Raw genomic sequence first — 26,348 nt, 5'->3', positions numbered from 1 at the left:
AATGTAGGACATGTAATTTGATATGTATGATAATATGCATGTACTTTGTTTATATAGCTTTACCATACATGTAGTGGAGCAGTGAAAATAAAGATGGCGTAAGCAGTGCAAATGACTAATCCTGCCCTTTAACCGGTGTTGGATTCTGAACACATTCCCCAGCATGATGAGTTCTTCATGTTACAACCAATTTACATTCCCAGTAATATTGCCCTCTTATTTTTCTTTTAGTAAAATCACTTTCTGTAGTTGTTTAATCCCCCTCCCCCTTCATTACCCCGTCTTTGCATCTTCATCTATTTTAGTGCAAAATGTGGGAACAATACTAGCCTGTTAAGCTGTATATTTAGTAGTAGTAAATACTAGATACTAGTCAAGACTGTAAACAAATGACTTTTTGTTTAGTATTATTTCCACAAAAAAAAACATTGTCACAATAACAAAAAGAATATAGAATAATATATATTTATTTTTGTCTCTGTATAATAATATGAACAGATCAATGTAGAATTTGTTTTATCCATAAACGTTCTGTTTATGAAAACAATTTAGCGAAGGCTTAGATCAGCAACGGTTGAATATTTCCTATGGGGAGGCACAGCACCGGACAGCAACTTTCAGAAAGTAATGTTTTCTCACTCTTTCTCTGACGTTAATGCTGCAGCTGACAGAGTTATCTCCAACGATTGTCCGAACTACAGTTGTAGTGAGTTGGCATATGTGACAAGTACAATATTTACATGTTTTAGCAGGAACTTTTAGATATTACATTTTGGTTTGTGAGAAAGGCTCAATTCCATTGTCAAGGGCCATTGCTTCTTTACTCTTAGCCATTGCTTCTTGACCCTTGGTCATTGTTTCTTTGCCCTTCTCTCTCTTCTTCGTCTCGTCGTCATCAAACTGAGCCTCAATCTCTAATGGATCAACGTAGGTGTAAAAATAGGCCATGATGGCAAAGACGATGCAAACGGCCACCAATAGAGCAGCAAAGAGCACATATTCAGCCCACTGTGGAAACATGCAGACAGTATAGTAATGTTATGTCCATAATAGATAGATACTAACCACAGACCACTTCACCAATGTCATTACTGACTTACACAGAAATAACGTGATTTATTCTGTGAGGCAACTGAGCTATTCAATCGGTTTAGTTCATCTAATAATATTGTCCTTTTAGTAAGATCAAAGCAGTACAGGTTTCAGATCATTATTAAGTGTAATATAAGTTCAAAACCCAATTTAAATTCACCATAACTAAAACATCAGCAATGAAAATCTTCTCCGATGCCATCTCTCGTGTACTTGGGGACCTGATGAACAATAGATTCACTAAGTTCCATTAGATCAGAGCAAATAACGTGACATTACCTAACACAGGAATGGATGTTATTTTTAGCTCTGAATGTTCCCTCGGCTCCAATTATGTGTATTAAAAAAAATAAACAAAGAACCAGGTGGAACTGCCGCTTTAAATAGGGTAACAGAGCTTAGTGAATCTGGGCCTTAAGCTAAACTTGTGCCTGTGATATTGCACCTTACAGTTTCAGTCAACCAGGTTGCATGGGCAAGTAACACCTATTCCTAAAGAAGACTTGATGACTGCAAAAATCCATGCATTTACAAAACTTGGAATATACTGTAACTTTTCACTTTACAAAGCAATGGCAAAGAAAGACCTGTATGCAAAACTCAATACTCTTTAGTGACAAACAATCACACAAACATATTTGGCTAAAAAAATACATGTATATATTCTCCCTATTGCGTATATGTCTGTGCAGCCCTTTTCATCCTCAAACCATTTGAATTCTGAATAAAGAAGCAGACATGCGGTATTTGTTCCAAGATATATGTTTTACCATGAACGGTATTCTACCACGAGGTTGGTCATAGGTACAGTAGCTATGGGATGTACACATACTGTGATCCGACTGTGTGGGGGCATGGGGGACTTTTATGCTTCAATAGTTTCATTTTTGACAGAAATGCACAGCAGATGCCAATTTCATTTCTGACCTAAATAATTTTTTTTGGTTATGCACAGTAAAAAATTACTGTTTTAGTATGCTTTATGTCTACAGAGTTACAGTATGCATAACATAATTATGTGGCAAAGTTAATTAAAAAAGAATTGTTCAGATGCTAGTGATGCTTACAAAGGATTGGGTTGAAAGCTGTCAGTTTTGGTCTCTATGAGGACCAGAATTGGTAGAAAACGGAGAAGATTATTTGCAATAATACAATTATGACTTTTTGTCTTTCCTCAAGAGAAAAACAGATGTGCCCTAAATGTTCCATCATTCTATATTATGTTTCTCTCTTGCCCCTTAGTAAGCTCAGTTTGGGGAAGGATTCAGGACAATAGCATTGATAATTGTTTCAGTGATTACAGTAACTTTGATGACAGCTCTGCAGGGAATATTTCAATGTTAAATGAGGTTTTAATAAATATCTGACACTAAATCACATTGGACAGCAGTTATATTTCCGTAGCACTGCTTTTTGACACTAATATATATATGCTGTATATATGATGTGAGGGTGTGTTTTGGGGTTCTGCTTGCTGGGTTAATGCAGCTGTTGTTGTGTGGAGGTGTGGCCCCTCCTCCCCAGAGGTTTAAGCTTGCCCCGCCTCACTTTCCATTAGCAGTTTTTATCATGTCCCTGTGTATCACAGACCCAGTATGGTCTTTCTCCCTCCAGCAGAAGAGAGAGGTGCATGAGAATTGTGCCAGGTAGTGTTAGGACCTGCAGATTGGGCATGCCGTGAAGTGGCTGCAGGCTTATAACCTTTTGGCCAAAGGGTTTAACTAAATGACCCTTACATGAGCAGATTAGCACTGAGGTATTGCACTATATGTTGTGTCACTTCATATGTTGCGTTGGACTATTTTTTTTTTGTTGCTGTTATATCTACTAGCACAGGAATGGTTCACTATGTAACTATGTAAATCACACAACTTTAAATAAAAGAGCACCTGTCTATGGTGATACAGTATCAGTTTTCATCTTCGGTTTCCCTTTAGTGGCCAGTGGCCATATTCACTAAGTGGTGCTACTCCATAAGACACCTTCAGACACCAGAAGATATCTTATAGCCCAGTCAAGTGAATATGCCATAAAGTGTTATATGGCATAGCACTGCTTAGTAAATAATACCCAACATGCTTTTTGTGTCCACTACCCATTGTAATGATTACTTATTAGTATTCTTTAAGTATCTTACAGGGACAGATGTACATGAAAAGAAGAAATGATATGGGTTTTATTTACCTGTTGACCGATATGCGATGCCCCAGCCACAATAAGGACAATAATATTACCAACAGCAACAGTCAGCAGCCACCCCGCCTGAAGCACTGATTTCATGTTAGAAGGTGCCTATGGGAGAGATCAGAATGGAAAGAAGAGTACCATTTATATACAGCTCCCATTAAACAAAAGTTACATTGCAAACGTGATCAATTATTTACTTTCCCAAGTACACTGCACATGGAAAAATGAAATAAAATCAAATGTACAGACTCAACACTAGTGTTGTTTGTCATACCTTTTTAATGGACTAACACAATCTTACACTGACACGTTGAGGTGGTAACCTTATCCCTTCAAGGTCAGAGATAATGGACATATGCGGAACGTTCTTAACATTTTGTCAGAAGAACACATGCGATACAAATAGAGTAAAGGGATTATTTACCAGCTTCTGGTTCTAGTCAGTTACAATAAGGCAGATACCTGCACTGCTTTTAGGTGATACATTTCCATCTATATACTGTATTTGATTCAGTTGTGTAGAGGTTTGGATCCCAGATCAAAAATGTTTCCTTTAATCCCTTTTCGAAACAAATCATATCTAAAATATATCATCTATCCATATCATTTCCACATAACTTACAGATGTATCCTAATGTTCCCTGTTGCCGATGAATGCTTCCCTTCCCGTCGAGTAAAATTCAGCCCCGGTGCCTGCCCATGCCTTCCCCAAAGATAAGCCGGGCTACGGCTATTTACTGATTGCTGTATTTATTCAGCTACTAAAAATAGATCTAGCTAAATATAAAATCACAACGCGCTAAAATATGTTTTATAATATTAACGAGAATTATTTTATGTGGTTAGCATTATAAATATTTTGGATTTCGGATTCTGATATAGTAATGGACAGATGCCAAGCACTGTACAAAGGAAAAGTGCACAACACAGCAGCACAGAGACGGTGTTAGAGCAGTGGACCTCAAAGCACATACAGTACCTGCAAGAGAGAATCCCTGCCACAATGGATGTATAATTGAATGCTATATTAAGAGATAGTAAGATGTGTGCAAGGGACTTCAGTGCATAGAAAAAAAGCATAGCATAAGTTAATGTGGTGTAAGGAATATATAGTCATTATTAGCTTAGTTATGTTTTATGGTTCTTGGTTGTCTCCTTGAGAAGACGAGGCGTTAGGATGGAGAAATAGGAAACCTGTCACTTCTGATTGGAAACCAGTTGCAAAGAAGAGGAGTAGTAAGTAAAAGTGCTGTATTTACAGAGCAGTGCTAAACGACAAGACACCTTATAATGCCATAAGACATCTTATGACACATTCACATGCATTTTCCAATAAGGTGTCTTATGCTTAGCACTGCTTAGTAAATATGACCCTAGATGCGTTATGGTAATAGGGTGTGTGATGGTAAGGACAGGCTAAAACATTTGGCCTGCAGAATAGGCGAGGAATTGGAGAGTCATAACAGATTTACTGGGTCAATAGCAGACCTTTCAAGTATCAGGGATTGTGTGTGAGAGACTTGGATTCAGTATCACTGATTTTAGTGTAAGCAGTCTCCTAGACTTCAATAGTTTCCATTGAAATACAATTTTTTTTAAAATCCAAAACCCCCAAATCCCATTTGGTCCTCAAGTTTACACATCTTTACAACACCTCCAGTAAGCCAAAAGGCAATTATTTTAGGTGGCTTGCATAGTGACTGCACACAGAGGATAGATTATGCTGTAATACTGTAATGTAATACTGTGAAAAAAAGGGACAACTCACACAAACATTTCAGTCTACACCGAAACAAAATTAAATCAAAGGTAACAAAGACAATTATTTTTAATCCAAATGTGTTTCTCTCCTGGCGTGCCTCTATACCTACCTGAGAGTATGAGAACTCCAGCCCAGTGACTGAGAAAACAACTTCCCCAGCAGTAATCAGGAAGTACTGAGGAATCTGGAGAGCCATATGAATCGTGTTGGGCTTAATATCCTCAATATTTTCAAGAGTTAGTTGAGATGACGTTGAGCACTGATCAAAACAAGAGCACGAGAAACATGAAATGGAAGTACCTGAAACATTATTTGTCAAGAATATCATTAATCTGGTAACTACAATAGATACATTTACTTGTATCTGTTATCTATATATATCGGCATGTCTTATGTGTACTAATAATCGCTGTGATCAGCACTTAATTATTTTCTGGTCGCTTTCCAACTTGCACAGCAAATAAAAAATACCATGCTTTTAAATGTTGTGTTTTAGTGATGTAAAACTCAAGAAGCAGTGTAATATGTCCTCACATAGCAAGAGCAGCGTGGTAAAAAGTGCTGAAGCCCACAGACATAAACCACCATTAGCGAAAAAGGGACATGTTTTTCACAATGTTATAAATAGCAATTGTGAAATTAAGCAATCGCTCCACCTATATTTTCAGGGCTGCTATTGCTTCACTCTGCTGCTGATGTGGCCAGTAACACATTGCAAAGCAAGTCCCTCTGGCAGTAAAAGGATGTGTGAGGTAACGTGGAGCACTGGTCATGATCCTCACGTGCATAGGCGAGGCAGAGAACAGATATATCTGGGATCAGAAAATTGTTTGGCATGTCCAAATGTTTTTAAATTAAACTAAAAAGAAAGAAAACTAACCTGCTTCTCTCTCTCCATCTCCCTGCTTCTCCTCGTGTCTCCCCCCCAACAGAAGCCAGCTCGTCAGTGACGTAGGATGCCCAATATAGATATGCCCATTTTAGGGCATCCTACTGTACGTCACTGACCGGAGCCGACTCTCCAACAGGAAAGGAAGGCAGGGCAAAGGTAGGTGTGTATTACTGTGTTTATTTTGTGGGGGGATATTATATTGTGGGCAGGTATTATTGTGGGGAGGTATTGGGTTATTATATTGTGTAAACTGTGGGGAGGGTAAAATACAGAAAATGTTTGAGGCACACGATAAGTTTTCTGATTTTTGTTTTTATGCTTTTTGTCACTTGGCCCTAAAAAGGTTCACCATCTCTGAGCTATCTGGTTTGATTCAACCTCATTTATTTTTTTTAACATACATGCATCTACCATCTTCTGCCTTGAAATGTTTAAGAGTTGGTAAGACAAGGCATGTTGATAGCAAAGCAACAGGATTATTTAGTAACCAGTTTAGCATATAATGCATCCACCAACCTTTATCATGAGGGAGGAGTGCAATATTTCACACTTTATTCTGACACGTGTCATTGTGATACAGGTCTGTTAGCATAGAGACCGCACATAGGCCACAAGATGCTAACAATAGAAACCCATAAAAGGGTCAGTGTAGGTGTTTCTCAGTTTTGCCATCACCAATACATAACACCAGGTCTAGAAAATAGTAGGTATCCAAACACATTTTGCACCGTAAATGCTTTGTTTTTAGGAATACTGTCTACTAACCCCAGTAATTAATATGGTGTAAGAGCTTCCAAATCCAAATTTAATTGATGAACCACTGCATTTCGTTCCATTGGCAGTTTGAACCTCAATAGTTTTCCTGGAGAAAAGCAAGAGAACGAAGTGAAATGCAGAACAAACAAAGCTTTCCCATTGAACTCACAAACAAAAATCATTTTACAAACAATTCAACAATGTGACTTGTGTCCCTGGTTGCTTCGCAAATTAAAATATCCCCCTTCCCCGTCCCTGTATTCGTAGAGATGGTTAAAAGTAGAATGCATTTTGATCAAGTAATTCTTCCCTTCTTGGATCTACCCTTGTTACCAGAAGTCTAAGGAATGGAAGGGCATCTTGCCTATAGAATTGAATGGAAAATTCTGCTCAACTCATACTGTAGTGACATCACACAAAAGGGGGTCGCTGATACTCCAAGATTGTATTATGTTTCCATTTCATTATTTTAAAATATGTATAGGTGCCTCATTTAAAATTGGAGTGTCTATAACCAAGAAATAACTCCTTAAACATGTCATTCAGTCAGTTTGGTACACAACCAAACCCAAAATACGTTATGGCGAGTACAAAAGTGACAAAAACCCTCCACCGTACAATTTACCGCAAATAAAAACGCCACTTGTGAGCACATTTACACGTCTCAAACTGGTCTGCAAACCTGCCTTTCCCATTATCTCTTACCATTCAGTGCTTCCCTGCAGCCAGGAATTCTGGGAAATGACATGCAAATGAGCACTCAGTGTCACTTTTTCCTTGTCCATGTTTAAAACAGACCCCTGTAAGCTTGTACACTATTGTTTGTTGTTACCACATTTATCACTGAGCTGCTGTCTGTACTGTAGGTGTTGTTTCTGTTTGCAGTAATGTTTTCTTTTGTAGTGTATAGCAGAAAACATATGGAAAATTCAGTACAATTTAGAATTAAAGCTACTATTGTAAGCTCTTCAGGGTAGGGACTCCATTTTGTTAATGCTTATTTTTATGTTTGGTGGTTATCCCAATATGTATTAAAGCAGCAAAACATGTAGCATTGCAAATGTTTTTTTTATTTTTTATTACAGGTTTGAAGCAGGGGGTCTGCGGAGCTGAACTGTGTTCATTTCATCTCTGGGGACCCCCATGCTTCCCGAGATACATACTCCCCATAGGGGATGTTGATATCTCTGGAGTTTAAATGTCCAGGTCACGCAGGCCAATAGGAAGCCACAACGGATGATGTCACGGCCTCCTATTGGCCCACGTTACCCTGGCTGCGAGACGCCCATGTCACTCTAAAGGAAGAATACACAGCAATGAGAAAGAGTAATGGTAATCTAGTGAAAGGCGCAGTTCATGTAGCTGACCAAAAAACAACATTTTATAAAGAATGCAAGACCAAGGATTGGGCAGTATTTCTCATGTAAGTGTTTTCTTTTACCTTAGCCCACCTTGTCCTTGTTAAAGACACAATAAAGATAAGGGGTTAGATGGAGGTTTTAACAGTGAACACATACTGACATCAGATAAAGAGCATTGTCAGAGACAATCACAAGTTTCATCCCACCATGTTTACAATAACCTAGATTTAACACCTTCATCATGTCACTGATATTACTTATACTTTTGGTCATTTGAGGTACTGACCTTGAATGTCATTGTTGGCTAATTGTGACCTTGAACATACACATATCTCTCTCTGTGCCTCTGACAACAAAGTAGGTTTTAAGCTCTGCAGATCAGTGATTGTGTGCTAGAAAAATACTGTTGACTGCACAGGTTGCAGTGAAGTTCTATACAAGAAACACATTGTTATAATAACTACTACTAATAAATACACATGTTTATTTATCAGGTACTTACACTCCTAGAGATAACATAGTATAATTGGAATAACTGAACGGCACCAATTCACCCAGTTCTATACCAGACACTGTCACATTGATAGTTTCTTGTAGATTGTTGATGAATCTAAAATAAGTATTAAAAAAAAAAAAGTTATGAATTTGGATCACAAACAATAATATTCACAGTTTTGGTTGATGTTAAACTTTGCTAATTGTATGAAAACTGTAATTAGTAAAATACTGGAAGGAAAGAAGGTATCTGTCTCAGTTTTGTATTTGACATGTGCTGGGTTAATGGCATTGTCCGAGGTGCTATTAAAAATGTAATGGTCCTTATTTCAATAATGTTTGATTCTGGAAATAGGAGGCAACACTCTTTGGATAATTCCAAAAACTTTAGGCTATGTTAACTCTAACGTTTTCAGTGCTGGCACTTCGGCAGACTGTACTCTTTTACCATTAATAGGCAACATGATATACACTCAAGGGCCTCATTTGCGGTCCCTTTAAAAGGGTGTGTGTGGGTGTATGTGTACAGGGCTCGACAAATTAGGAAAAAAGCAACTTGCCTGCAAAAAAAAAGCACTTGCTGCCGCCTCCCTACCCCCCCACCCCCCAAAAAAATTGTCTAATTGTAACCCCCCTTCCTCTTTTACCCCGGACGGGGTGTGGCATCTCCCGGCATTTCCTGCATCACTCTGTCCAACTTCAGTGTCTTCCCCTGCATCTCCCATGTAAATGACTGCGTGGCATCAAATTACGCCCCGTTGCGATGGCACGTAGCGTCATGACGTCAAATAGCATCTCATTGTCATTTGATGCTGTATGGTCATTTTCACGGGAGATGCAGGGGGAGACACTGAAGTTGGACAGGGATGCAGGAAAATGGCCAGAGACTCTGCCGCCGGTAACACTCGACAGCGGGCAAATTGCACTCGCCCCAAGCGAGGGAGCGAGTGCATTTGTTGAGCCCTATATACACACACACACATACTGGTACAGTGGCAAGAAAAAGTTTGTGAGCCTCTTTGGATTTTCACATCTTTGAAACCTAAAATATTATTAGATCTTAATCTAAGTCCTAATAATAGATAAAGATAACCTGATCAAACAAATGACACAAAAACATGATACTATTTCAACGTTTTTTTTTATCAACAAATGATTGAACATTCAATATCCATGTGCGACAAAGTATATGAACCATTAGATTTAGTACCTGGTGGCACCCCCTTGATCAGCAATGATTTCAACTAAGCGTTTCCTGTAACTGCTGGTCAGTCTCTCACATCAGTTTGAGGAATTTTGGCCCATTCCTCCTTACAGAACTGCTTCACCTCAGTGACATTTGAGGGCTTCCTTGCGTGGACAGGTCGCTTCAGGTCCTGCTAGAACATTTTGACGTGGTTTAGGTCCTGACATTGACTAGGCCATTCTAAAACATGACATTTCTTCTTCTGCAGCTAATCTTTTGTAAATCTGCTTGTATGTTTAAGTTCATTGTCTTGCTGCATGACCCACTTTCAGATCAGCTCCCGGATGGATGGCCTGATATTCTCCTCTAGAATCTTCTGATACAATGCAGAATTCATGGCTGTGTCAATGATGGCAAGCCGTCCAGGTCCTGTGGCAACAAAAAATCCCCAAACCATTGCACTCCCACCACCATGCTTGATGGTTGGGATGAGGTTCTTCAGTGCTTGTTTTTTGCCAAACATAACATTTCTCATTGAGGCCAAAAAGTTCTACCTTTTACTCTATTTTTTCTAGAGAACTTTGTTCCAGAAGTCGTGTGGATCATTTATGTGCTCTTTGGCAAGCTTCAGGTGGGCAGCAATGTTCTTTTTATAGAGCAGTTTCCTCCTGACTATCCTTCTATGAACACCATTCTTGTTCAGTCTTTTCTGAAAGTTGAGTCATGAACACTCACATTAACCAAGGTGAGACTGGCCTGCAGATCCTTGGATCTCTCTGGGGTTCTTTGTGACTTCCTCGATGATTTGCCAGTTTGTCTTGGAGAGATTTTGGTAGGATGACCGCTCCTATGTAGAATGACTGTGGTCTTGAACTTTCTCTATATGTAGACTATATGTCTGACAGTGGATTGGTGGAGCCACAAATCCTTAGAAATTGTTTTGCAACCCCATCTAAACTGATCAGTAACAAGAACTGCTTTTCTGAGGTTCTTTCTTTTGATCGTGGCATGACATATTTCCACACACCTGTATGATGAAGACCCAACTCATAATTTCTGATCTTTATATAGAGTAGGGCATCCCAAACCTATGGAAAACTGGAAAGACTGGGGCGCTCCCTAAATGGGTGGTCGGAGTGGATAACAACAATACACTCTAAATTAGAGCAAAAATAGGACATAAGGCACACAAAAGGAGTGGACCAAAAAATATCAAGATATACTGGCACCAAGCTTTTGCTGCTGCTCAGCTGTGAAAGGTTCTTCCCTGGATCCTCGTAGAGTAGGTTTGAAGCAGGATGACAGCGAGCGAACCGAGAGAAGATACCCATCCCAAACCTATACCTGAAGATCTACCTAATTATTTAAACACCTGATTCTAATTATCCCCTTCAATTTAGCTGATAAAACCAGAGTTTCACTTACTTTTGAATATACCCTAACTCTTAATTACTCATTGTTTGTCTAATTCATACATCATTGTGTTTCGAAAGACATGGAATTGGTTAATAGAAACCCTATTGGATATTTAAGCAGGTTATCATGGAAAAACTATGGCATTTCTGGAATTATAATTGGGATATATATATATATATATTGATATATATATATATATATATATATATATCTATCACAGGCAGTAGGAACATAGCAGCCACAGTCAGTTACAAAATGCCGGTGCACTGACGAATATTGTCTCATTCCTCTTCTTACACTTGGAACTAGTGATGTCTCATTCCTCTTCTTACACTTGGAACTAGTGATGTCTCATTCCTCTTCTTACACTTGGAACTAGTGATGTCTCATTCCTCTTCTTACACTTGGAACTAGTGATGTCTCATTCCTCTTCTTACACTTGGAACTAGTGATGTCTCATTCCTCTTCTTACACTTGGAACTAGTGATTAGCAGGGTCATTAGGCAGCAGAGGGAGTGTGAAGAAGCTATGATCCACAGCAATAACATTTGATTACTTCTGGGTACATTATTTTAGAGCCTTCATAAATGTTGTTTTTCCGTTAATTTTTTTTTGTACTTAAATTTTTTTTCAGTTTAGACAGGGAAGGATAAGGCAACATTAGCTTGAGTACAGATTACAGAATGTATAAATCAAATACAGTGGTTCACTGAAACCTATACAAATAAAATGATTATAGCATGTATCTGAGGTACTTCCTTTCTTATTGTTAGTAAGGTCAAAAATGTGAGTTTTATCCACCCATCTGTATACATGACCAACTTTCTCCTAAACAAAGGAAATCAACCTGGTGTAGTGGTTGGTCTAGATCCTAAGATATTAAGTGGAAAAAAGAAATGGGTAGACAGAAAAAGAAAAGAAGAAGACGGGGGGGGGGAGAGAAGGGGAGAGGGGGGAGGGCCCACGGGTTCCCCCCAGTGTCGCGTGTCAAGCCCGTCGGGGCTCATAGTTATCCATGGGTCCCAGGTCCCGTAGAAACTGTCAGTGGACTGATTTAAAAATGCCGTCATTTTTTCCATTTCCATAACCTCGCTAATTCTCCTTTCAACTGCACGTTTGGGGGGAGGGGCCAATTTCTTCCAGGAGGCCGCAATAGTGCATCTGGCTGCCGTGAGAATAAAAGATATTAGTCTTCTCATCGGAGGGTCTATATCTGCCACCGGTTTAGCTAATAAAAAGACCAGAGGGTCTATAGGTGCTGTGATCTCCCCAATGATAGATTGAATCATTTTCCAATAATTCTGGATAACCGGACATGTCCACCATATGTGGGCCATGTCTCCCTTTTGTCCACATCCCCTCCAACGGAGGTCAGACACCAGAGGGAATATCTGTTTAAGGCGCGCTGGGGTGAGGTACCCCCCCCCCCCCCCTCTCCTCGAGATCATCATAACCGTTCTGGCCACCCTTGGTCTTTTGCCTTGCCATATAAAGTGGAAAATTTTGTTTTGCAAGTTTTTCAATTCAGGCCCTGGAATGCGGACCGGGAGGGTCTGGAAGTAGTATAGGAGCTTCGGGAGGACATTCATTTTTACTGATATCATTCTGCCAATCCAGGATATCTGGTGTCCTTCCCATTTGACCAGGTCCTTTTTAATATTTTCAAATAAAGGGGGATAGTTTTTCTGATATAGGGAGTGGTAGCATTTGGTCATGTTAATTCCCAGATACTTGACATGTGTGGGACTCCGCTTATAATTACAATTTAGTTTTAATAATTTAAGTTCTTGGTCTCCCAGGGTCAGATATAATGCTTCGGATCTATCGGAATTGATTTTATACCCCGAGATTACTCCAAAATCAGACAGTGCCTGTTGGAGATTGGGTAGTGAGGTTTGAGGGTTCGCCAGGGTTAATATTATGTCGTCAGCGAATAGTGAGATTTTGTAATTTGACTCCCCTATTGTTATACCCTGTATATTCACAGTTTTTCCTTTATTTTTTAATTACAGGAGGTCACCTTTGAGTATCCTTACAGGTTTTGACCATTCTTTTACTGATGCAATACATTGCTGCCAAATAATTTAGCAAGAAACAAAAGTAATAAAATGCTTAGGAAAATGCTCACGGTGGCCTGTCAACATTTTTAAGACAATGTTCAAAAATAATTTGAAATCATTAATCAAATATGGTGCAAGTCCACTTGGGGAACATTTTTGGAGTGAATTTGTGATTTTTCTTTACAGTTAATTCAACAAAGATATTGTTTAGTTTCCTTGCGTTGGTAAGACAAAGTACATATTTATTTGGTAGACCGTACCTAATTGCATTGCTGCCTTGCTCCGGCTTTTTGCTAATGTCAGGGATCTGAAAAAAAAAAGAAAACAAAACAGATCTGAGGACGATAAACATATAGTTTCCGATTTTGTAAATAGTCGAGAAAGAGAGATCCCAAACGCACCTTTGTGTGGAGTGACACATGGACAAAAAGGAGCACACCTGAATATAGGGCTATATGCTCATTTTGATTATATTTAAATGACTTACGTGTGGTATAAAGGTGTGTTTAGGTGTCATACATAGCACTTGGGACTCTAGTAAAATAATACTCTCTCTCTCAAAAATCAGACTTCAGGATTTTCATACTTGTTACGTCAATAATGAAGCTCTGTGGATATGGGCCTTAGTATTAAAGAGGGCTGATTGTTTGGGGTAATCTAAAGTGAACAGGGCTCCGGCATCTTTTTTTTTAGGGGTCAACCAGAAACTTCGTATAGTGATTATGAAATTAAGAGGCATGGCTGCAAAACGAACTGGGAGTGAAACTGGTTATTTTTTTTTCTTTTCACAATTTGTTTTGCATTTTAAGTGGAATCATTTATTGTTCTTCAGATATATATTTTTCTTTAATTTCCCTACAAAACACCACAAGTATTATACAGATGTAGCAACCATTAATTGCTCCCTCTGGTGCATTTCAGTGGGGGAGACACCAGGAGCAGACGCCATTGTAACTGCGTTAGACACGCATGAAAAAGGGACGGGGCAACCATGTTATTGCACCCTCTGACACACACCTGCCGATGCAAGAACGCCTGGTACATCTGTAACATACAGTAACAAGGTCTCACATTAAAGACTACATTGCCGTCTTAAATATAATTAAACGTTGACTCTTACCACTTCACCTTGCAATGCAGGTGTATTTGTGACAATAAGTGTGAATCGGAACTGTTCCTTAGAAGGGATGAAGGTAAATGGAATTGTTTTGCTTCCATTTCCATAGGTAACATCAAAGCCAGTAAAACTGCTAATTGGAAAATCCTTGTAGTCATTCACCTACAAAAGAAACCATTCAGTATTTCAATTATCTAGTATACTCTGTATATGTGGATCTCATGAAATTTGCTAGGCTTTTCATGATGAATACAAGTGTCAGCCTTTACCATAGTAGTTAAAAAATACTTTAAAATCCATAATTGTTCAACATCAGGCGAGTGGAGAGCGGATATCTACAACTATTAATGCTGTAGGAATTTTCAGTAAGCAATTAAATTGATTTGCTGAATATGTAAGAATGATCTGGGAACAACTAATAAACATCTGACTGTTTAATATACTGTACGGAGATGTAGGATATGCAATGATGTATTTTATATATATATATATATATATATATATATATATATATATATATATATTCTAAATACCATAGCATAAACAATAAGTTTAATGAGCCCCATTGACAGTAGAACCATGGGAGCCCATGCCAGTGGTACAGAATATGTCTGTGCAATCTACATTGTAATCACAGTGTGCTTTATATATTATACGTATCGCGCAAACACATTTTAGCTCAATTGCTATTTTAGATTCTGAAATAAGAGAATGAAACAAAAATGTATTTAAAAAAAAGAGCTTGACTGTGTTGCTTCAACAGATTTCAGCAAAAGAATGCTCATGTACACTTTTGCATTTGCAGTGCACAGAAGGTTGGTTCTTATAACTGAATTCTAAGCATTGATATCTGTACAGTAGGTGCAGGTTAATATAATACATCAATGGCATTATATAACTATTGACTATAAGGATCAGATCCATAAATATAGTGCTTTAGATCATTACTGCACCTGGAAAGGTAGTATTTGTCCAGCGGTGTCAGTAGCAGGAGATGGGAGGTTTTCCATGTAAGTTACATTAAGGTTAGTTGGGTCTAGATTTATAACTTTGACTTGCAGATTACTACTAGATGGAAATCTTGGTAGAGTTTTCTGTAAAAATAAAAATAAATAAATAGAGGGAACAAGTTACAAAACAAAAACATAATTCAGAGTCTGTATTTTTAAATTGTATTATTGGATTTTTTTTTTTTTAACATTTTCAGCTATTAAGATAAATACAATGAATATTTATATGCATATAAATGTATACTTTAGATCAGGGCTATGCAAACTAGTCCACCTGCGCACCCCACCTGCTCTCCTCCAGCGTCAAGTGACGTCGCAGGTCTTTATTTATTTTTATTTGGTATAATGAATAGGACGAAATATGGCAAATAAACCATTCAAAAGTTTAAAAGGATGCAGGAGAAGAAACAAGAAAATTGTGAGAAATCATTGATAAACTTCTGTAATGTTTTTACAGAAAGGCCATTTTCATGATCGTAACATGTTATAATGTTATACGGGTCACGAGTGGCTGGTGTGGGCAACACATCTGACACACCAATTTAATTCGCTGTTGAAGAGGACGCCTCTCCTTCTGGAGTTCAATATCATCACCAAACATGATAACATAGAAAGTAATTACAAAAACCTATGCTAACATAATGTTTAGGCTTGGAAACCACAGTAAGTAACAATGACAAGTTTAGCTGGTGGCAAATCAAACAAAATGGTTGGCTTAGTTTATGGCAGTAAACAACCCATTACTTGGTGCCACCAGACAACCCTAAAAGTAGTGACTTTCTCTATCAAGTCTGCTGCTAAATTTGGTCTTATGTTTTTACTATATAATTCAGAAGAGTTTGTTTGGATACACTTTATTACTACCAAGTAATTCCAGTATACCAACACGGTTGTGTTGATCTTCCAAAGCTCTTGAAGCTTATGCTCTGAGGTGGGTGGTGAGAACCTTTGAGGTCTGAACGGAGTTATTTTTCGGTGCCAATATTATTATGAGGCTATTGAACATGTGGGTTAGGTCCATGAATTAAACTATTTAAGCAACATTTTAAAAAGGTACTTACTCAAATATTTTAAACAGTTTTGATTTGTTGACACATACTAAAACACATTTGTAAATTGAAACAAAAACAAGTGAAAGATATAAAGATGTAAATGTAGTAAAATGTGTTAATCCAACATATTCTTTAAGCAAGTGGACTTCATCATTTGTCACAGCTTGGATATTACATTGCAGATACGGCATCTCATTGTGCATGGCAAACCCGGTTATAAAATGTCTGATATTCTTAAACAGAACATGTTTACTGTAATGATAAAAGGATATTAGGGCAAGTTAAATGCTTCTCTTTTGTTGGCTTACGTCTATTTCTACTTGTACAACTGCAGCAACAACAAATGCCATGGCAGCCAGGAACATCCCCACAGTTATTCTCTTCAGAGGTCTGCAGGAATAAACCAAATACATAATGAGCACAGCATACACTGCACTACAGATTGTTAGAGTCTTAATGTTTTTCTAGCTGTAAAGTGTTAAGGAACAAAGAGAAGTGAATCCTAACCCAATAAATACATTAATAGCATCAAAGAAAACCACCAGCATTAGTTAGTGGCTGATAGTTAATGGTAAAGGCACAAATCTTTTATGTGGAAGATCCCACTCTGAGACCAAACAATAGTTTATTATGGCTTTGTGGTCAAAGAACAATAAATAGATTCTGACCCATGGTATCTCAGAGGAAAGAATAGAAAACAGAACTCAAGAGGACCCTCCAAGTCAAGCACATTTAAAAAGTTGTAAAATGATATACTGTACGGGCGAGGGGCTTTGCCTAGAGGGACAGGCAAAAAGGTGCAAAAATAAAAGGTATTAGACAAGAGTTGGTGAGCGAGTAGAAAAACACAAATAATGTTTTATTGTGTGGGCCCAGCACTAACAGGGATCAATAAACAAACACATGTACAGTGTTTGCAAGCAATCTAACTATCATTTAGCATTATACAGTATATTATCATAAAGAAACAGACTGTAGCACCTTTTCCCACACTGACTGCATGCAGTCAAGCAGCTTGCCTAGACCGCACGGTCGGCGAAAGCCATGATCAGGGGGCGCGGCCTCCCTTGACATGATTGGCCGCTGGGGCGGCCGTGGGCAGTGCAGGGGAGGGGCCTGTGGTATAAAGCCGGGAGTTGAAACGAGGGGGCAAGTCACCGGGACATACTTCCGGGAGCCGGGAGCGACGCCAGACCTAGGCCCAGTGGACATTTTACTTAACCCAGTACCGAGCATTCTGACTAGCACTTATGCAACAGGTGCAGCCACGAGTATCCTAACACTTGCTTTGGAAAATCTGGGGCAATACCCCAGTAATGCTGCAACATTTCTATGACATTTCTGCAGACAGACTAATGGCCCATCGGATTAACACAGCGGGGGTCCCTGGCAGTCCCATTTAAACTGACCAAGGATCCTGGCTCTGTTATTCCGATGGGCCATTAGTCTTTCTGCAGAAATGTCAGAGAAATGTTGCAGCATTACTGGGAGATTGCCCCAGATTTTCCAAAGCAGTGTTAGAATACTTGTAGCTGCATTTGTATCTTCATTTACAAATAAACAAAGCCACGGCCTTTTACCTCCCGATGGTGTCTCCTCATTATTTGTATGTTCTGTGTGAGTATTGGTAAAAGGGAAAGGGGGAAGGGGGAAAAGTTTGCGCATCCCTGGGACTCATACAATAGCATTCGTTTGAAAGTAATTGTTATCTCTAAATCTAAAAGGACTTATTTCACATCATTTCATTTAGAACATATCCCAACTACAAAACACCTTGCCATGTGCGATTGCTACCATGATATTATAGTCCTGCAGAGAAATGCAGAGATACAGCGTATCATAAACAGTCCTGCATCTTTCTAGATATTATTTCATACTTACGTGAAATTCAATTTGCATTTTCTGATAAGGGGATATATTACAGCATCAACAATTGGCACCAGGACAATAATCAGGATGGGATTCACCGTCTATAAAATATAAAGAGATATGAAATAATGTCTAAACATTGTTTTCCTGGCACATACTGCAATTGCAATGTTAACTTACCTGCATCTGATCTGGCTGAATCTGAATTGCTCCCTAAAAAAAAAAAAAAGAAGGGAAAAAGCAACATAATATTATTAGTGGAAACAATCACGAGAAACTGCAGGCAGAGATCTCCCTAACATGCGCCTGCTGGGATGCAACGAGATCTTCGCTTCCTGTAATAGGCTGGTGATATTACAATGTCAATAAACTCAATGTTGGTTTCTTTTATTAACACTGACAGAGACTGCTACATTTTGGCATCGGGGTCACCGCTCTCTAGAGCCCAGAGAAATGTGTACCACTCCGAGATCGACACCACGTGCAGGGTAAATGCCCCCACTTGTGCAAATGTTCTAATATTTTCTATGAAGAGTTCTATCCGTGGGCAGCCACATTTTTGTCAGATTATTACGACTGTTGTCATTAAGTTGCAGAGCAACACAAATAACGAAACAACAGCGGGATCAAACTATTACAAACACTTACAAAATTTCCATCCATTGTGGTGGCTTGCAGAGTCCATCTTGATCCCTTAGAAAAGAAACAGAGACATTAAAGATAAAACAAACAGATAAAACGTGGAACTTGTAGTCATATCCTATAATCTCACACGTTGCGCATGCAAACATGCCCTTTCACACGACTCAAGCATTAATAAGCCATTACTTAGCATAGGAAGGTGCTGTTTATCTGCAAAGCACCATAACAAATATCATACAATATGCTTTCATAAGCATATACTGTATTACCTGCTGATCAAAGAGAGCCCAGAACATGGGGAGGGGAATATATAGAAAAAGAACCTTCAACACCATCTTAACTTGAGCAATGAGACGAGCCTAAAAAGAAAAGAATGCAAATTATTATTGCAGGTGTAACAACATTAAGACCACATAAGACATTTTCAGCTAACCGTTACATAAGATGAATACGAACTGCATTACTTACATCGTACTTTTCTTTTGCCCAATCCATCCAATGTTCCCTCTTGGGGATCGACTTGCTGCGATTACTAAATCTGTTGTGGATGGCAAACTGTGAAGAGATGGAGTGGAGAAAGACTCTTACGTTAGGGATAACCGATATTAGTTATTTACATATTGGTGTTTGCTTTATCTGTGTCAATCACCCAGTCAGGATTCAAGTTTATTGTATTTTTATTTAATTTTTTTGTTTTAAGTAAATGCTTTGTATTATTGTATTTTTATTTCTTTTAAAGTAAATGCTTTGTATTATTGTATTTTTATTTCTTTTAAAGTAAATGCTTTGTATTATTGTATTTGCAAAATATGACCCATATCATGGCCTTTAAAACAGTTTTATTTTCATAGAATAGACATTACTTTTTGTAAGACATTACATAATCATAATACGAGATGAGGTTTGGCTTTCAGAACGGGGCTCTGTAGTTTATGTTGGATGTTGGTAGTTGGTGTAAAGAAAATGGTGGCGTTTTTGCCAAATATGATCTATTTATCAAACAAGACATTTTTTGTTCTAAACATAAGCTTTACCAAGTGCAAAACCCTCTTCAGATTTTAGAAGTAACTTGAGTATAACTTCTATAAACAACTTTTGTGATGGTAGGGGTACCATGAAAAATCCCAACCAACAAGAAAGTCCATTCAGTGGTAATTGATTAGGTCCATGTGTGCTGTATATGCACAAATCAGACTTTATAAATATCAGCAGTCTGTAAGCGATTCACTATTCTGTGGAATGTAGCAATATTGCTTTTAAAGTTAAGGCTGGATTCTAAGGGCTGGGACCCGGTGCGCCCGGCAGCGCGGGCGGCCACACGCGAGTTCCCCACTAGCAGGGGAATCCTCCCGAGCCGGTCCCGGTCCCCCCTGGCTGCACAGCTCACTACACGCTGTGACGCGTCAGCCGCTACGGGATACAAGAGAATGGTGATCCCTAGCGTTGACGCGTCACGTGGTGTGGCTGTGAGCCAATGAGGAGGGGAGGCTTCGGGGAGCGGGGAGGAGTGTGGGGGGAAAGCAGCGTGAGTGCCTGTCTCTGTCTGTGTGTGTGTGTGTGTCTGCGTGTGTGTATGAGTGCCAGCCCGAGCCCGGGGAGGGAGGGAGGGGGGGGGAGAGTAGCGGGTGCCTCCGCTCAAGCCACGCCCCCCCTCCCGCTCAAACCTCCCACTCCCGCTCCGGCTCCCGCTCCCGCTCCCTACAGACCGCATATCGCGGTCTGTGTCTGTCAGCGCCCCGCCTGTCTGCAGTGCGGGAGCGCTGACGGAGGGAGCGGGGCCTTAGCCTAAAGCAGACAACATGAATGCAGACCTGGCAGTTTTATTGATACCTAACAGTGTCGGAATGGTACAGTACAGTATATACCAGGGGTGGGAAACTCCAATCCCCAAGGGCCACCAACATGTCAGGTTTTCAGGATATCCCTGCTTCAACACAGGTGGCTCACAGATTGAGCCACCTGTGCTGAAGCAGAGATAAGATGAAAACATGACCTGTTGGTGGCCCTTGAGGACTGGAGTTGCTCACCTCTGGTATATACTGTACTGTACATTGTATGCTGTCATTATTAGTGGATGCTGGGACTCTGTACTAGCAGAAAGAAAAATTGAGCTGTAAATCTAAAACCGCTGTCATAAGGGTTACATTACGATAAGACAAAGCAAAAAAATCACCCAGCATACAGTGCTTCCACTGCAGCAAGGGAATCTGGGAAATGACATGCAAATGAGCACACCGTGTCACCTTTTGCCTGAAAACCATTTTACATGGAACCCTTATAAGCTAATGCTTGCTGTTATCACAGCTTTTAAGCACAGCATGGGAATCAGATGCAAAGCCAGAGAAACCACTCACAGACATGTTTCATGATTGTACTGGCTTTGCAACTTTCAAGGCTGTAGGGTTTACCATCACATTTTAAGTTATTTTAAGTTACCATAACTTAAAATAATGCCGCAGGGTCATGTGACGCCACGTGACCCTGCAGCACCATTTGACGCTGCATTGCCATGGTGATGCATCGCCGAAGCCAACAATTACGGTAAGTGAAGTTGCAGAGGCCTGACGCGATCCCCCGGCATGTAATTTTAATGCCTTGGGGAAGAGCGCGGGCCTCTGCAACCGCCGAGCCCCCCCAAACCCCCCCCCCCAGATTTGTGAACACCTGCTATAGACCATACGTACCACAAATACATTATGCCTTGACAGGATAACAAAATAAATAAAGAATTAAGGCAAGTCATAAAAAAAGGAAACACTTGCAGGATAAGAATGATTACTATACTTACACCAATGCATTTGGAAACTTGCACCATTATGTTGCCTTGGGGAGACACTTTTTTGTACATTGGGCTTCCAACGATAAATATAACTGCAAGAGGCAACCCAGGTGGAAATGATCAACAAACATAAGCAAAAGCAATATTACGGCAATAGCACACGGAAAAACGTAATTTTGACAACAAGGTTACTACAACTACCCAGAAGCTACTATCATGAATCTTTGTGTAGCTTTTCTTATCAGCTGAAATTGATATTTGATACTATGTAGAAGCCTACAAATATTAAACTAGTTTTCTTGTAGCCCGTGGGATATATCCTCCACCTGAATGTAGCCCGTGGGATATATCCTCCACCTGAATGTAGCCCGTGGGATATATCCTCCACCTGAATGTAGCCCGTGGGATATATCCTCCACCTGAATGTAGCCCGTGGGATATATCCTCCACCTGAATGTAGCCCGTGGGATATATCCTCCACCTGAATGTAGCCCGTGGGATATATCCTCCACCTGAATGTAGCCCGTGGGATATATCCTCCACCTGAATGTAGCCCGTGGGATATATCCTCCACCTGAATGTAGCCCGTGGGATATATCCTCCACCTGAATGTAGCCCGTGGGATATATCCTCCACCTGAATGTAGCCCGTGGGATATATCCTCCACCTGAATGTAGTCCTTGGGATATATCCTCCACCTGAATGTAGCCCGTGGGATATATCCTCCACCTGAATGTAGCCCGTGGGATATATCCCCCACCTGAATGTAGCCCGTGGGATATATCCTCCACCTGAATGTAGCCCGTGGGATAAATCCTCCACCTGAATGTAGCCCGTGGGATATATCCTCCACCTGAATGTAGCCCTTGGGATATATCCTCCACCTGAATGTAGCCCGTGGGATATATCCTCCACCTGAATGTAGCCCTTGGAAACGTGCACAGAGCTGCAGAGAGTACGCACAATGGCCCAGATCCACAGGTTCGTTATTGACTTAACGAGGCGGTAACCCAAATTAACATCTTGTTCAAAGCCAACTCATACAGAGTTGAGTGCTGGTTGTGGATGGAAAGGGCATCGCGTTGACTAGAACGGCCGTTGCGCATTTGGATATGCAAAGTGTATTCAAATTACTTCAATTCCCAGGTATCTGAGGTGTGTTCCTTTTTGTGCACAAGTAACTCCCCACCTATTTCTTGCACAGGTCCCCTCTCTCTTTTCCTTCCTCTCCCTTCCTCCTAACTTCACATGATGTTAAGGCTATGCTAGATATGAGATATGCAACGGCTGTGGTTTTTGCCTATAATTAGCTTTATACGTTAACCTCAGGGAAATAAAACATTACTTTTTTTCACGTTTTTTTTAAATGCAGCAAGTATTTTCTCATAGTACAGAACGGATTTATTTTAAAAAAATCACACGTAGGATATTGCTTGAACTGCTGCTTTAATATGTCAAGAAAGGCCTAAATATTCCTAAAATAATCAAGCTAACTCATACCAAGTTATGGACTTCATGTTTTTTCTTACTTTGTGCTGCCATGTTTATTTATTGATCTGATAAAATGTATTCATAATATATACTGTTGAAATATTAATGTTGATATTGACATATTATTGAAATGGACTGGGGGGGGGTCTCTGGAGAGAAATGTTAGCAGTGTTGGGAATCCATTTTGTCTGTTTTTGTCATGTCTCATATTTATTTCTTCATGCTGTGTTCCAGAACTCATTATCTCTGTGTGAAAGAATGTGGTGTTGCGAGTAAGTTGTGTTGTCAGCAGACCCATAAGTCCAGGTGCTTGGCTCAACACCCAGAAGTACCATTCTCCAAGTATATATAAATTAATTGGATAAAATGTATCTTATGTATCTTATTATATTTTGTTATTTCTACTGAGCTGGTCAAATTGTTTTCAATCCGCGCTCTTGCTTCCTAAAGGGATCTTGTAGTAGATCTTCTCCTTCCTTTTGCAGCTCCTAGTTCATGGAGGTACGCCCCTCCTCCACCAACGTCCACCGAGGAGAAACTCCATCAGTGGACCAAGCACCAAGAATGAAAGCACAGGAGCGCACCAATGTCAGAAGATATGTATTCAACAATACAATAATAAAGCAAGTAGTTACTTACACATTAGTAAAACATAGTCCAGCATAAAATGCAACCAGGCTCCGTGTCACCACATCAGTGTATCAGGGGGAATAGGAGGATGTTGTGTTTGTGTTGGTTTCACCTGCGCGCAAGGATCAGCCCACACCACCTCACAGTTCCCCTACTTTCGGGCACGCGTCACCAGACGTGGGGACATACTTCATACGGGTAGCCGCAGTGACTCGTGAACCCGGAAGTAGGGGAACTGTGAGGTGGTGTCGGCTGATCCCAGCGTGCAGGTGAAACCAACACAAACACCACATCCTCCTATTCCCCCTGATACACTGATGTGGTGACACGGAGCCTGGTTGCATTTTATGCTGGACTATGTTTTAGTAATATGTAAGTAACTACTTGCTTTATTATTGTATTCTTGAATACATATCTTCTGACCTTGGTGCACTCCTGTGCTTTCATTCTTGATTTCTACTGAGCTGCTTTAACTACATTTTCAATAGCTGTAGTGAACTTTTAGACGATAGGCTTAAGAATAGGGAGGAGACATTATATTCTGCCTATCAACTTACTGTATGTTAGGCAAAGAAAATCAAATGTGTATAAAAAGCCTGCTTGGGCCCTCCCCTGCAGAGTCGCTTGTTGACCCTCCTGTATGAGCACTCAGTATACTATGCAATAAACTACTCAGTATCTACAAACCCGTGTTTGCAAACAATGACAATACTGATAAAATAACCAACCAGTTGATTTTACACATACTGTATCTGCATTGGAAAATGACAAGAGTATTATCCATACATTACTTACTTAAGGCAACAACCATGAGGGCTGCAGGAACGCCAAACGCCAGAGGATAGCACTGTTGCTGGCTGTGGATGCCACATGTTTGTCCTAAAGAGAAATACATTGTGAGGAAACGTTGTCGGGCATTTGCAGAGATGTCGAGTCACCTTGGAATTTCATTAACACCCTTTGCTGCTAGAAGGGTGGCTGTAGCACCAAAAGGCTTAAAATCCTTACTTGAAGAGTTCTCTAATTTCACATGTACATTGGATATTATTCTCATTGGTCATTCCTGGTATATTTGAAATAAAGCTTCTTTTTTTTTAAAACAAATTGATACTTTTTTTTAATTTACTTTTTATTTTTCAAATTCTTTTTATTGTCCCACATTTTCTTAATACAGACAATTTGCATCTACAAATATTACTGCAATACAATCACAATAGAATCAAAATTAAGTCATATTTACAATTCACAATAAAATATATTTCAATGCCATATCATATTTTGCAATATGGTCATGTATTATATTATAAATCCTTGTCGCTGTCTCTAATAATAAATATATAAAAATATAACAAATAATACATAAGACACTAATACTAACAATGGAAAACCATTAAAAAAAAACATATAAGACAATTGTCAAATTATAAGAACAGAATACTTCACAATAATTTAAACTCGCCGCATGAAATAAAGATGACAAAACTAATTGGTATAAACAACTCTAATTGTTACAAATCAAAATAATATTGATAGTAGTGTTCAATCGATCCTTTGGGTTATTGTTGTTCGCTTGCAATGTTTAGGATGAATTAAAAAGCGTACCTCCCTTGTTACGTGCAAACTGTCTTCAACAAACTCACTGCAATACACAACCTGTTCATTTCCAATTCTCTCAACCTTGTAGCCATTACAGAAACCTGGCTCACCTCCTCAGACACCGCCTGTCCTGCTACATTCTCATGCAGTGGTCCCTACCTCAGCCACACCCCCAGACCAGGGAATAGACAGGACAGAGGAGTTGGCCAGCTACTTTCCTCACGCTGCACATTTCATGTCAACCCCCCTTTTCCCTCACTCTCCTTCTCAGGTCTGTATTCTAGCAAGTTTTGACAACTTGACAGCCTGGCTCCCTCATTTCCTCTCTTCTGACACACCTACTGTCATACTGTTTACATTTGATATATAGTATTTTAAATATGCACATTTCAATATTCTCAGAGGTGGTTAAACAGGACTCCGGAAATATGGAAGAAAATAAATGGGACTACAGTACCATACTTACGCCACATGATGGCGATATTGTAGTACCATGTTAAAGAAGGAATAAAGACCACATAATGAGCATATGATTTGTTGTATTTCTGCTCTGAAAAACATTCCTAAAAGTTCCATGGTGGTATAAGAATTATTATATTTAATGAATTCTGTCTTTAACTAAAAGAGCACAATTTGGCATTCAATGTAATCTTTGCTATTAGTATAGGTATTGATTAAAAGACAATGACCTAATTTCAGCATTCACCTAAATGTAGTGACTTACTTTTTGCAAGACTATGACAAAGGCTAAGGGACGTACAGTATAAATGAATGCTAGGACATTGAGAAAAGGGATGGACAGTGAGGCCCATATTTAGTAAGCAGTACTATGCCATAAGACTCCTCTCTGCACCCGAAGACGCAGTATGGAATAGGAGCACTTTGTAAACATGACTCGTGTTCGAAATCTTCAGATTTGGGAGTCATTTCTCAATGTAACCCCCCTAGTGGGAAT

General features: G+C 39.5%; 1 protein-coding gene across 2 annotated transcripts in view; it reads right to left on the bottom strand.

Moving 5' to 3' along the window:
* Window positions 1-449: 449 nt before the first annotated feature.
* SLC15A1 (solute carrier family 15 member 1) overlaps window positions 450-26,348 on the bottom strand; it is a 66,385-nt gene continuing 40,486 nt past the window's right edge. For both annotated transcript variants that reach the window (XM_075590816.1, XM_075590815.1), the window contains exons 8-23: window positions 24,593-24,676; window positions 21,686-21,768; window positions 19,366-19,452; window positions 19,167-19,256; window positions 18,904-18,948; window positions 18,436-18,468; window positions 18,268-18,356; window positions 16,695-16,776; window positions 15,278-15,418; window positions 14,328-14,486; window positions 13,468-13,514; window positions 8,553-8,660; window positions 6,699-6,795; window positions 5,151-5,300; window positions 3,277-3,384; window positions 450-1,008 (exon numbers count right to left, since the gene is read on the bottom strand). In XM_075590816.1, coding sequence (XP_075446931.1) covers window positions 766-1,008; window positions 3,277-3,384; window positions 5,151-5,300; window positions 6,699-6,795; window positions 8,553-8,660; window positions 13,468-13,514; window positions 14,328-14,486; window positions 15,278-15,418; window positions 16,695-16,776; window positions 18,268-18,356; window positions 18,436-18,468; window positions 18,904-18,948; window positions 19,167-19,256; window positions 19,366-19,452; window positions 21,686-21,768; window positions 24,593-24,676 — 1,646 coding nt within the window. In that variant the 3' untranslated portion in view covers window positions 450-765. The remainder of the gene's footprint in view (window positions 1,009-3,276; window positions 3,385-5,150; window positions 5,301-6,698; window positions 6,796-8,552; window positions 8,661-13,467; window positions 13,515-14,327; window positions 14,487-15,277; window positions 15,419-16,694; window positions 16,777-18,267; window positions 18,357-18,435; window positions 18,469-18,903; window positions 18,949-19,166; window positions 19,257-19,365; window positions 19,453-21,685; window positions 21,769-24,592; window positions 24,677-26,348) is intronic.

Source organism: Ascaphus truei, chromosome 3 (assembly GCF_040206685.1).
Source record: "Ascaphus truei isolate aAscTru1 chromosome 3, aAscTru1.hap1, whole genome shotgun sequence".
NCBI lineage: Eukaryota > Metazoa > Chordata > Amphibia > Anura > Ascaphidae > Ascaphus > Ascaphus truei.
This window is presented reverse-complemented; position numbering and strand designations above follow the sequence as displayed.